Below are 12,530 nucleotides of genomic sequence, written 5' to 3' on the forward strand. Positions count from 1 at the left end.
TACATGCTTTTCTCAAAACAAAACAACAGGAAACAAGTGCTGTTGGCCAGGAATAAGAACTTCAAGGTTATCTGTGTGCTCCTGCAGACGCTGATATCCAAGACTTTCTTCTAATCCTTATTATTAGCAACAACTGTATTTAACAATTCATTTTTTTTTATGTGAGCCAGAAATTTACATGTTTATCTCATGTTCAACACAGTATTGTAAGTCGAGGTAGAAATTTACATTTCCTTTGCTTTAGCAATCTCTTCTAAGAGTAGTAATTAGGGGCCAGGATGGTACAAGTTCAGGCTCTCAAGACAGCTGGCTAGAGTGTGCGTCCCAGTGACACGATTCAAAGATTAGTAATAGTCACATTTCTACACGTAGAATAGTCCTCAGGACAGTCTCGTGAGAAGAGGATCCTCACGTAGTCCTAGTGGGACAATTGAGTATTCTCCGTCATGAACCAAAGATTTTGGCCAGTATTGCTACTCGATATCTACAAGTCTCTGTCTCTCATCTTGCTGTAGTTGTTGTTGTATGTGTGTGTGAAATAAAGAGGAGATGGCAGACAGGAGCTGGTTGAATATTAATGCTTACCAGTAGTAGTAGTAAGCCTAGATTGGCTTATGGTATAAAATGGAGAGACAAGGTGCACAAGGTTTTTTTAAAAATTGTAGAGGCCTCATGCTTTTTTTTGTTTTTAAAGCTCTCAGAACTTCAGTATGAAACCCTTACGTGCACAGTCACTCGTCCTGATGGAAGAACTGTTTATTTCTTTTAGCAATCAGTGGTTAGCAATGGGAGATGGCTGTACAGATAGCCAAGAGATTATTTCATTTTGGCTTTTTCTGTCTTCACCACCTACCATTAAATAGGGTTGGGTTGTGAAACACACCCTGTCAGAAGGCGGCAAAGATGCTTAGGTCAGAAAAATGCCAAGATATGTATTGCAGTTAGAATTATCTGTATGTCTTAACACACCTGTTCTTCTGTTTGAAGGAAAAATCTCAGGATTGCATGTATCTCCAATACTGTAAAGTGTGTCAGTCTTATAAGGCACCACGTTCACACCACTGTCGAAAGTGTAACAGGTACTGTCTGTCTTTAAAATTGTTTTAAGTCTCTATTAAAGCAGGTTCAAACCTAATGATTAGTTATTAATATAACTTATCCTTCTAAGTCTTGTAGTATGCCTTTAAAAGACTTCCATATGAATACTGTACCTGTTTCAAATATTTCTGCTTTCTAGTTGTATGATTTATGTTTGGTTTTACTGTGTTTTAGTTTAGTAAATAAATCTATCTAACACTTTCTTCTGAGCTTGAAATCAATTCCACTTAAGAATTTCTTGACAGTATTAACAAAACCTGGCAGTACTGTTTCAGAGAAGGGACCTTGTGTAAATTCCAAAAAGTCTTTCAGTCCTTTTTAAGTTCTGAGTCCAAACATTCACCCGCTCGGGAGCAGAAAAGCCTATTCTGTCATTTTTCCAAATGAGAGTTAAATGTTGACTGGAGTGGAAATTTTGGACTGTTCTTGACTTTTCACTGAAGTTTTAGCTTGTTTCATTTTGTGTTGCCTTTTTTTTTTTTTTGAGGGGAGTCTGCACGTTGAGTAAACTAATGAACCTTTTAGGTCAACACACAAAGTTTGTGCCTTGTTATGTGTTAGTCTTCCAACAGACTCGTTCTGAGGTAAAGGATGATTTTGTTATAAATAGTGGCACTGGAATTTAGTGCAGCTTGAAAAAAGCAAGCCATCTGAGCTGCCTGCAGTCCAGGCTGTGGCTGGATTTATCTTGGGTTTACTGGGCAGGTCCTCCTCTGAAGCCTGTTGGAGAACGTGGTAAAAGGATATTGCAACATACACATTCTTTTGTTATTTCTATAAACAGAAGATGGGCAGTCAGTGTGCTTTTAGGAAGTAGACACCAAAACTGTAGAGCAGTGGTGTAATTTGGCTGCATCATCCGGAGATTTAAAATTAAACTCTTTTCCTCGAGTGACTATCTTTATACTGAGGACTTAATAGAAAGTGGCAACAGATCATGATGTTTGTCTTTGCAAAAGCAAGTTCTTTAAATAATTCACATTTTGTCAAATACAACGGAAGAAACTGCAGCACGTTCTCCAAATAATTTTGCTGATATGCTTTAAGAATTTTAGGCCCCCTCAACTCTGGCCAAAGAGTCTCATTTTGCACATTTTTCTTGCCTGTTGCAATCAAGTAGGTAACTGAAGCCCTTACAGAAAGTCTTTTATGTTATGGCAAGTTTCAGTGCATGAGTGGAGTTATTTCTTGTGGCTCACCTGGACAGGTTGAGGTTTCTAGCTAAGATCTAGGAACTTCTTCAGAAACACGTTTGTTTACAATTATGATTACATGTTCAAGAACATGTACAATGACACTTGAGCATATGCTAATGAAGAATAATTAATTATTTCAAAGGGAGAAATTGAGATTCGTATTGGGAATGAATTAGCTTAAAAGATAATGAGGTCAGTAGTTGGAAAACAATTTTATTTTCAGAGGAGCTGGATACTTGTTCAAAGCACTTGTTTGTTTATTTTTTAGGTTTGGTGCAGATGAATTACAACATTATAATCAGTGACTTTTACACCTCTTAAGTTAAATCAATGCAATTTGGGATGCGGACAAATCTTTTACCAGGTGTTGTTGCACCTATAAGCTACACCCAAATAACCAGCTTTATACTGAATACAAGAGAATCTATAGGGCGTTCACACTTTTTAAATAGATTTTGAAAAGGACTTAGTGGTTTGAGGTCAATTGGTAAAGCTTTCGGAGGGTCTACTGCTGAAAAGAAAGAGGCATTAAGCCACTTTTGTGTGTATATAAGTTCTTTCTACAAGTAGTTCACAGGGGATTTGGTATTTCTTGTATTTTCCTGGTGTGCTTATTTTTTTAAAAAAAACACACGGTAATATTAGTGCTTAATTATTGTGTTGGTAGTTCTTAAATGCCCAATTCTAGGTTTCTGTCTCCTGGCTCTGAAATACAGCATTTATCAGCAACTAGCAAGTTTGAGTAAAAAGGAGGAGGGATAATTAGGGTGGGTGGGACCTGGGAGCGCTTTATCTTTCACTTTCTTTCACTCTACAGCATGAAATACCATTCTGAATAGTGACAAAAATCATTAAAAAAAAATACTGTGTTGATCTGTCAGAAATTGGTGAATTTAAATGAATAAGTGGAGGTTGAGTAGTAGAAAGTTAGCTGTCATTTTCTTTGAGCTTTTTCGATAAACACCATATATGTCCTTTATATTAATCAATATTTATTATTCACAGATGTGTCATGAAGATGGATCACCATTGTCCTTGGATCAACAATTGTTGTGGATACCAGAATCATGCATCTTTCACTCTATTTCTCCTCTTAGCTCCACTGGGATGCATTCATGCTTCTTTCATATTTGTTATGACTATGTACACTCAGCTTTACAACAGAGTAAGAAGAATAATTAAATGCTTACAGTATTATTTAAGTCAGATGGGTAGTTTATCTCTGGAAGTATGAGACAATTTGGTGTCCTGAGAAGAGTCAGAGAATCTTTGAATGGTTTGGCTGGAAGGGACCTTAAAGATGATCTAGTTCTAACCCTCTGCCATGGGCAGGGACACCTCCCACGAGACCACGTTGCCCAAAGCCCCGTGCAACCTGACCTTGAACACTTCCAGGGATGTGGGACATCACTTCCAGGGATGGGGCATCCCCAGCCATGTGGAATTTGTTGTCATTCTTTCAGCGCGTACTCTCAGTTCTGCTCTCCACCTGTGAGAAGTGTGTTCATTAATTGGAGAAGGATTCAGAAAAAGTTGTTTGTTTTTGTTACTATTTTTGCTGCCCTGTTGCTTGTCATAATCACTAGGAGTTTCCTAAAGCATTGCATTGACTGAGGACAGTTTCTGAGTAGCACATAGAGAGAGAGACAGAGAGAGAGAGACACAGGCTGCATTTTGGCTGGCACAGAAACCAACTACTACTAACACAGAAGTTAGAGGCTTTTTATTTATTATTTTTGCATGCCCCTTTTTTAGAATTGTATCCAAATTGTCAGGGACAAAGAAAGTACATGAATTTTGGAACTAAAATTTTGTTGGAATTTGCTTGTAAATGAAAAATATTAACTGCAGCCCCAATGAGCAAAGCTTGTTCTTTAATACATCCCTTATCTCAGATCCATGGTTAAGTTTATGAGCTTTGATTTCAGCCGTTGTTGCAATGAAGAGCTTGAAAACATCAACTGAGTGTAACAGACAAGAGCTGTGTGTTGTACTTGCAGAGTAATAATGTGCAGAACTGCTACCTGCTGATTTCAGAGGAAAACTTGTAGCATTTACGCCAAGAATGAATACAGTGCTATGCAAATGTTTTCTATCTGAAACTGATGAAAGCATTTTTGTTAATGTGCTAGAGTCCAGGGTTTTTTTGCCTAATTTTGGGCCTAACTTGACCTTGCAAGATGGCAATTTTAGTTTAGCGTTACATCTAGAGAAGGCCTACATCTAGCAAAGAATGTATTTTTGATGAGGAAAAGTCTTTTGAATATATATATTTATTTTTTTAATAAACCTGTCAGAAGTTGACAGTTACCTTCAGAGCCAGATTTCTTAGTGGTAACTTGCTATATTTCAGCAGTTGGAGTGTTCTCAGGCTGAATGTTGTTTTCCCTTTGTAGATATCTTTTGGATGGAGTTCTGTTAAGATTGACATGAGTGCAGCCAAAAGAGACCCTCGGCCTATTATTCCCTTTGGACTGTCTGCATTTGCTGCGTCTTTATTTGCCTTAGGACTGGCGTTAGGAACAACCATTGCTGTTGGTATGCTGTTTATTATCCAGGTGAGTGTATGGCTTCTATTACAAAGAAGTTAAAAGCTCAAAGTTTTGCATGCTCTCAGAGCAGAAACAGAATTCAGGATTTAGTTTAGAGCTTATTTTGCTGTACAGCTTTTCCAGGATTTTATGTTGCTTTCCCCCAGTTCCTCTGTTGTTACCACATCTTTTTTTTCTATTTGTTTTTCATGGGAGAACTTGGAGATGAAAACCTAATCAACTAAGGAAATATGAGATGGGCTTTATAAACTTTCTGAAAAAAAACCCAAAATACTAAATGTTTCAGGAACACATGTCCCTGTCCCTGAAGACAGGTATAAACCTGCTGATAAATGACTTCAGTTGTTTGAGAACTTTGCAAAAAACCATTAAGACACATTTTAAGCATAAACAGAAATACTGTGTGATGCTCAGTGTATACTTCTACAAGATAGTATTAGATTGTATCTATGCTATCTCTTCTTAATTTTGAATGTTTTACATGTTTCAGCCTATAGAAGTTGCTTTATTCTTTAAAGCAAAGTTAGGTTAAGTGCAGTTTTCTTTGCCTAGCTGATGTATTTCTGCAGAAAATAATGCTATTTTCAACTAACACTTTGGTTTTAGATGAAAGTAATTTTGACAAATAAAACTTCAATCGAGTCCTGGATTGAAGAAAAGGTAAGCTTTTGTTACGGTATTCTTGTACTGTGTTGTTACAAAGTTTATCCTCCATATTTATCAATTTCTTGTTGTACTTCTCTGGATTCAAACTAAAGAAATTTCAGTTCACCACTGACTTAACACCTACAGCCAGCTTTTCCTTTACTGTCTCGAAAATTTACTGAAATAAGAGACATAATTTAACTGCATAGATTTTTCTTTCCTGTTTGGGGAAATTGTTGTGAACATAGAAAAATACTTGCTTTTAAGAGACTTTGCTTATCTGCTTGGAATATGTGGGTGCTTATATCTGAAACTCGTCTTTGCTTCTCATTATGCCTGCCTGTGTCCCCCTTCCCTCCCTGTTCTTGGTGGCACATTTGGGCTCATGACTTTGCTCATTTCCTACTTCTCTGATTAAACTTGGGAGCATTTTCCTTGATTTTGAAGAAGTGCCTAGTCTTTTTAAAATTTGTCTTTGATTTTCATGTCTTTTGAGGGTTTTCCCAAGATTTTTCAGAAGAAATACAGCCAAGCAGCAGAGGCTTAGAGGAGGCAAGACAGACTCCCAGTGTTTAGAAACTGGTTCAGTGCTACCAGATTATTTTGTTTAAGTCCACAAACATTTCATCGTTATCTTATTGTCTTTCTTTTATGCTGTCAAAATGAGCATGAGGATCTCAGCTGTGTATAAATACCCATTATTATAATGCCTTCTTTGTGCACAAAATTTAGCTTAGCTGAATCCTAGTCCGACTAGAGTTTTTGAGTGATAGGACAATGGAACATAAACGAAAGAAAACCCTGTTACAACTCTATAGTAGAATTTAGAATAACCTGTTAACATTTTTACTGTAAAATACAAGCTGCTGATATGTCCTTGCTAAAAACTGAACACAGACTGTGTCATAGGGTAAGTGCTTAATAACTTTATTGCAGCGGCGAAGAAACTGTTCTGTGGCTTTTCCACTAGATGTCACCATTACTGAGAGAATGAAAAGTTCATGACTACAAAAAGTGGGAGATGCAGAGGATGCCTCTGTATGCGGTTCTTGAAAGTGGAAAAGACACAACCAATGTTGAATTATGCTCGTGATTGTTAGTCAAAGAACCCTGAGCCATTAAAGTCTTTGTATGTAACTGAAAAATAGTCAGATATCAGACTTGTAAATAAGCCATAAAATAAATTCAGAGCGTGGAGTGGATTATTCAATGTAGCCATTTGGCTAGGTTGTTAAATTGTAAATGGGGAGTCGAGGGGGTAGGGGACCCAAACTGGACACTCTTCTAAGGGGAAATGGCCTCAAGTTGCATCAGGGTAAGTTTAGATTGGATATTCGGAGGAAGTTCTTTACTGAACGAGTGGTGAGGCACTGGAACAGGCTGCCCAGGGAGGTGGTGGAGTCACCAACCCTGGAGGTGTTTAAAAAAAAAAGTAGATATAGCACTTGAGGCTATGGTGTAGTGGTTAGGTGTGCTGGGATGAAGGTTGGACTAGATGATCTTCAGAGGTCCCTTCCAACCCCTAACGTTCTGTGATTCTGTTGTAAGGCGTTCTAAAAGCCTGGGTTAGGGTGTGGTCTGAAACAGGCAGGACACAGGAACAACCACAAACCACAGCTGAAATGCAAAGAGTAGTTTTATTCTCACTACCTGAGAGTCTGAAAAATCTTTACAGCAGCACTCAGCTGAGGCACCCAGGCAGCGGTCACACAAGCAGCTCAACAAGCAGCAGTGCAGGCATAAGATCGCTCCTTGCTTGAAAGCGTGCAGTGTTCATCCCACTGCTTTGTTATGTTTTACTTGCTGCTCTGCCTGAGTTCCCAGGACTCACACAACACCTTTGCAGGGCAGGAATGTGAGAGATGCCCCTGCCTCTCTTCCAGGCCTCTGTTATCTTGGCGTGAGTGTGCTGCTTGCTGAGCACACAAGGCCAAGCAGTAATCTAGCATGATGGGTGTGTTTTCCAACACCTCGCGTGCAAGTCACTTGAGCATACCTACAGTCCTCCTAACCAATCTCCAGTTATGTTCCTACAGTTAGTATAGTAGGAGTTTACTCCTCATGCCTCAAAATGCTGGCCTCTAGGTCTCATGGCACACACAGGGCTTATGACCTGGACAATATTTGCTGCTCAATTGCAGTTTGTAGTGTGCATTTTTATGTACTGTATTTCTTAATTATTTTGCAGGCCAAAGACAGAATTCAGTACTACCAAACAGGTGAGACCTTTATTTTTCCATATGACATGGGAAGTAAATGGAAGAACTTCAAGCAAGTGTTTACATGGTCTGGGATTCCTGAGGGAGATGGCCTGGACTGGCCAGTGAGAGATGGGTGTCATCAGTACAGTTTGACGGTAATTATCTTCAGTGATAAATCACGATAATTCTCCCTGCTTTTCAATTGCCTGCTTTCCTTTGCAGTAATACACCTGCTTTTTAAATAAGTAAAGTAGATGGACTAGTAATACATATACTTTAGAAACAGTTCTGTCAAATGTTCTCTCATTTTTGGTAGACTAAAAAGTTATGCTCTTGTGAGTGCTTTTAAGTGCTAATGATATTTCCTGTGTTTGTTGAATGATGTCAATACTTGACTTCATTTTGTGTTGAATACACAAGTCTTGTTAAACTAAGCACTGCCTAAATCTCTCTTTATAATCATTTATAGATAGAGCAACTGAAACAGAAAGCAGACAAGCGAGTAAGAAGCGTAAGTATTTGTGCAGTTTGGTCTGAAATTACTTTGAAATATCAGTGTAAATTAAGTAATTACTGACACTATTTCTTTTCTTGATTTTAAGCTTACTAATTAAATAAAGACTTTGTGTTTCCACACAAACAAAGTGTTGCAAACTCTGCTTAATTAAACTTAGCATTTATCTTTCTTTGCATTTGCTATTTAGCTTCCAGACAGTAAAGAATGTGAAAATATAGATGACCTTGCTTCATCGTTAAGCAGTTAACTTAGAATTTAGTGTCACTCTGTCAGCTCTTGTCATTATGCTCAAATCTAATGGTATGCTTGAATTGATTTTTTTGTATTAAACTCATCAAGATCATAACTCCTTGCAGTAATACATGCTGTGTTCTGTTCAAATTTGTAGGTGCGGTATCGGGCAGTAGAAGATTACAGTGGTGTCTGCTGCCCTGTGACAAAAGGCGTTAAAACATTCTTCACAACACCGTGCACTGAAGAACCTAGAATTGCACTGAGTAAAGGGGATCTCATTTTAGCCACAAGAGGCTTAAAGTTAGTGACTCCACACCTTTATGTTTGGTTAAAAGAAACAGAGATGTGTTCTGGCATCTAATTACCTATTACGCTTCCTTCCCCAGACACTGGATGTATGGCGAGAAGATTCTTGACTCAGCTGCTGATGGTATGAAGCAGTTATTTTCACTTTTTCTTTTGGAAATTACAGATCAATCTTATAACTGTCTAGAAATGTGGATGATATCACATGATCAGTTCTCAAAATGTCTTATGACCAACCTTATTGGTGTTAGCTTCTGTTTCCTCTAAAATCACACTCATAGTTTTTACATCTGGTAGACTTGCCAGTTTTGATAAATGTTAAATGAATCTGTCAGACTTAATGAACACACATGTAGTAGTTTATTGAGTGGGAAAGGGAACACTTCATATTCTAAGAAAAAGACTTACAGATTCTAAAGAGGTTAATGACAATTATTTTTAATATATATTTAGGTAGTATATTTAAGTAGTGGTCTTTCTTAAGCACATTCAGATTTGCTACTCTTTGTAAATCTTAAAAACAAGGAGACATGATGTCTCTGGTTTGAGATCAGTCCCAATGCACTTTTGTGCATTTTTGAAATTAACAGCTATCAAAGATGTTAATGACTTCTGCTGGTCTTCAGAGAGACAATAGTGCAGCCACCTGCATTGAAATTTTTACCGTAGCCTTCCTGCTTGGGCTGAGCTAAAATTTTACCTGCCAGAGGGTTCACTGGATTCTGTCATCTCTTCCAACCAATTGTTAATTCATTGCATATATATATATATATATATATTCTCTTTTGGTAAAAGAAAGGCAGCCAGCAGTCGCTACGTTGAAACTGTCTGTTGTTTTCATGGGAGGTCTGAGACCTTCATGGGCTGGAAGTGCTCACTCCAATGAACTCTTTCAAAAATCAAACCTAAATGAGTCACTGAAATGAGCATAATAGTTTATGTGGCATTGCTTATTATGAAGATTAGGAGGAGATATCTGTGCTATATCAAATGTTGAGGTTTTTTTAAATCAGGTTAAATGGCATCTGAGTGGGGAACTTGGTGTATACTGGGAGGCTGGATTAGAATTCAAAATAACATCAGTGTTTTGGAGAACTGGGCTTTAAAAATAGGATGACATTTGTTAGGAGTGCATAACAAAAAGCTACAAATAAGCAGGAATAAAAAGCTACACTAAAACAAGATGGAAAAATGAATGATTAAGTAGCAGTTCTGAGAAAAAAAAAAGTCAATCTTAAGAAGAATCAACACTTGCAAAAAAGAAAAAAGCATATATCTTCCCAGATGCATGAAGTAATCCTTCCATCCTACTCAACATTGGCAGAGACTCAACTGAAATACTGTGATGTAAAAGCAGTTACTGCATCTCAAGAAAAAGGAAGATCAGCTGTAAAGCGTTGAGAGGAAAACAATGAGAATAATCAGAGTACTAGAAAACGTGACTTAAAAAGGAAAGCTAAAAGAATTGGGGTGGCTTACCTGCAGAAGAAAAGGAGATTGGGTAAAAGCTGAATATGTGCAAATAATCATCAGCTGTGTGAAAATCTGTTGCAGAGAGGGTTTTTAACTGTTTCCTTTGTCCCTGGTGTGCAGGAAGAGGAGTTGTAGATTTGAAGTACAGACAGAAAGATTCAGGTAGGGTATCAGGAAAGATTTTCTCATAGAGAGGAAGGTTGAGCACTGGAAGACTCCACAGATCTGGGAAAATATTTTAGGCAGTGGCAGAGAATCCATTCATCCCGAGGCAATGATGTTAGGAATGACTTAGTTCTGCGTTGAAGAAGATCATCTAGATAACTTCTTGTTGTCTCTTCTAGTCCTGTGTTTTGCCTCTGTAGTGGATCATGTGTTGTTCCAAGTTAATGCAACTTTTCATGTCTTAAGGTGGAGTAAGAGAACGAGGCTGGTTCCCTAGGAAATGTGTGGAAAAATGCCAATATGACTCTGAAATGGATCAACCAGTGGACGAAGAGAAGAAAAACAGATAGCCTTCTTATTTTTTAAATAAGAAATGGAATTTTTACTTCACACCACAATCCTTTACTTGAATTTTCTTTGTGTATTACTTCAGACTTATGCAATGAAGATATTAGGACAGGGTCTTCTTTGCAGCTGGAAGGGTTGGGTATGCTTGTGCCATGGTTTGCATACTTTTTTAACAATAAATAATTGAAGAAGCCATTCAGTGAATTGCCTTCAAGATACATCTTTTTCATCCCAAGTCACTTGTTTCTTCTTTTTGCTGTTTAAATTGCATTCCAAGGGTTCATATTTAATTTCCTCAACCGCATCTGATTGTGATGCGTGCTGCTTATCTTTTGTATTTTACTTTCTCTGAAGCTGCCACTGAAAATTATTACAAAATAAACATCTGATTCAAATTCAAGATAAAATTTGTTACCTGTGACTTTTGATGATGTGAATTGTCCACCTCAAATAAATGATACATTCATATTCACTCGTGGATTTAGTTGTTCTTAAACCTACAAGAAGTTGTTTATAAGCATGGGAACATGAATTGATGGGGCAGCAAAATTTCATGGTTATAAGTTGTTTTTCAAGGTTAGAAAGATTTCAGCTTCTGCTGTAAGAATATTCTGTGCAAAAAAAATATTCTGGCAAAAAAAATCTAGCCCCTCTGAAATCTGAGCATGTACCCAAGAAACTAGAGTTCTTGATCCATCTTAGAATGGACAGAAGCAGTAGTGTCATGAATGAAAATTTTTGTGAGCCCAGTTGCCACTAACTGATGTAACATCTTTCCTAAAGCATTTTTATTTAGCATCTGGTATGATTATTAAAAGGAAGATCTTAAAATGAAGCAGTGTGTACCAGCTGAATGCTTTCTATGTATCCCAAGTGCAGGAGGTGGTTTTGTTCTCTCAGTCTACTTGCATGTCACACGTTGAGGGTTTTTGCAAATTACTGTTTCAAATTAATGCGTAGTTTATCTCCACTTCCATGAGCTATTCAGGCAGATAAGCATTTCTTGAGCAATATTAAGTGTATATAGAAATAACGGCATACAGACCAGCCAGCATACCTCTGTATGCTCCTTCTCAGACCATCTCCAGCACAGAGCCAGTTTTTGTTACCTGCAGGCTGCTGTGCATTAGTGCTCATGGTGAGCTGTAATCCTAGGCTGTTTCTGGGCTCTGTCAGTGGGGAGTTTGTGTTCAGTTTCAGTAGTTTGCAAGCAGTTGCTTTGCCCCTCTTGAAATCAAAGCACTTTTTTCATTAGAGGTCTAGGAGTGTGTCATACTTCTAGTTTCCTTGCTAGCAAGAGCTGAAAGGCCATACCTCAACAGGATGTAGCTGTTTTGGAATAGGAGCAGAAATTAAAATGAAAACCTCCAAACTGCATCACATACTCTTAATCTCAGCTACAGTAGTTTCTGTTCAGTGCCTGGAGTCTAAAACCAAGCAGGTTAGAAAAATGTTTATCTGCCAGCTGAGGAAGCTGGCATCTAAGGACCTCTTGTTCTTGACTTTGAAATTATTAAATAGCTAGTATCTATATTAGCAGACAGCAATGATGATGATGATTATGACTTTAACAGCACTAATGCCCACAATTTATCATTAGCTACTAGCAGGGGATTTTATTCCCTGTGGTCTGTTTACAGGGGACTGCATATTTTTTAGTTGTTGAACAGCATCTTCAACTTTATTTCAGCTTTCATCTGAGCATAATTTTCACACCAAGATCACCCTACACTGAGCTACAGCATGCCCAGGAGCTCTGCTTCAGAAGTGGACTTAAAAATCTGAAATGGACTCT

At 37.8% G+C, this 12,530-nt stretch overlaps 1 protein-coding gene across 1 annotated transcript; it reads left to right on the forward strand.

Annotated features, from left to right (window-relative positions):
* Positions 1–987: 987 nt before the first annotated feature.
* Positions 988–11,206, forward strand: ZDHHC6 (zinc finger, DHHC-type containing 6; the record flags this gene model as incomplete). Its single annotated transcript, XM_009864412.1, has 9 exons — positions 988–1,079; positions 3,300–3,459; positions 4,691–4,852; positions 5,453–5,506; positions 7,680–7,847; positions 8,162–8,203; positions 8,598–8,743; positions 8,830–8,873; positions 10,634–11,206. Coding segments are annotated over 9 exons (972 nt in total), but the record flags the coding sequence as incomplete, so codon positions are not given.
* Positions 11,207–12,530: the final 1,324 nt, after the last annotated feature.

Source organism: Apaloderma vittatum, unplaced genomic scaffold (assembly GCF_000703405.1).
Source record: "Apaloderma vittatum isolate BGI_N311 unplaced genomic scaffold, ASM70340v1 scaffold5952, whole genome shotgun sequence".
In the NCBI taxonomy this organism is placed as follows: Eukaryota; Metazoa; Chordata; class Aves; order Trogoniformes; family Trogonidae; genus Apaloderma; species Apaloderma vittatum.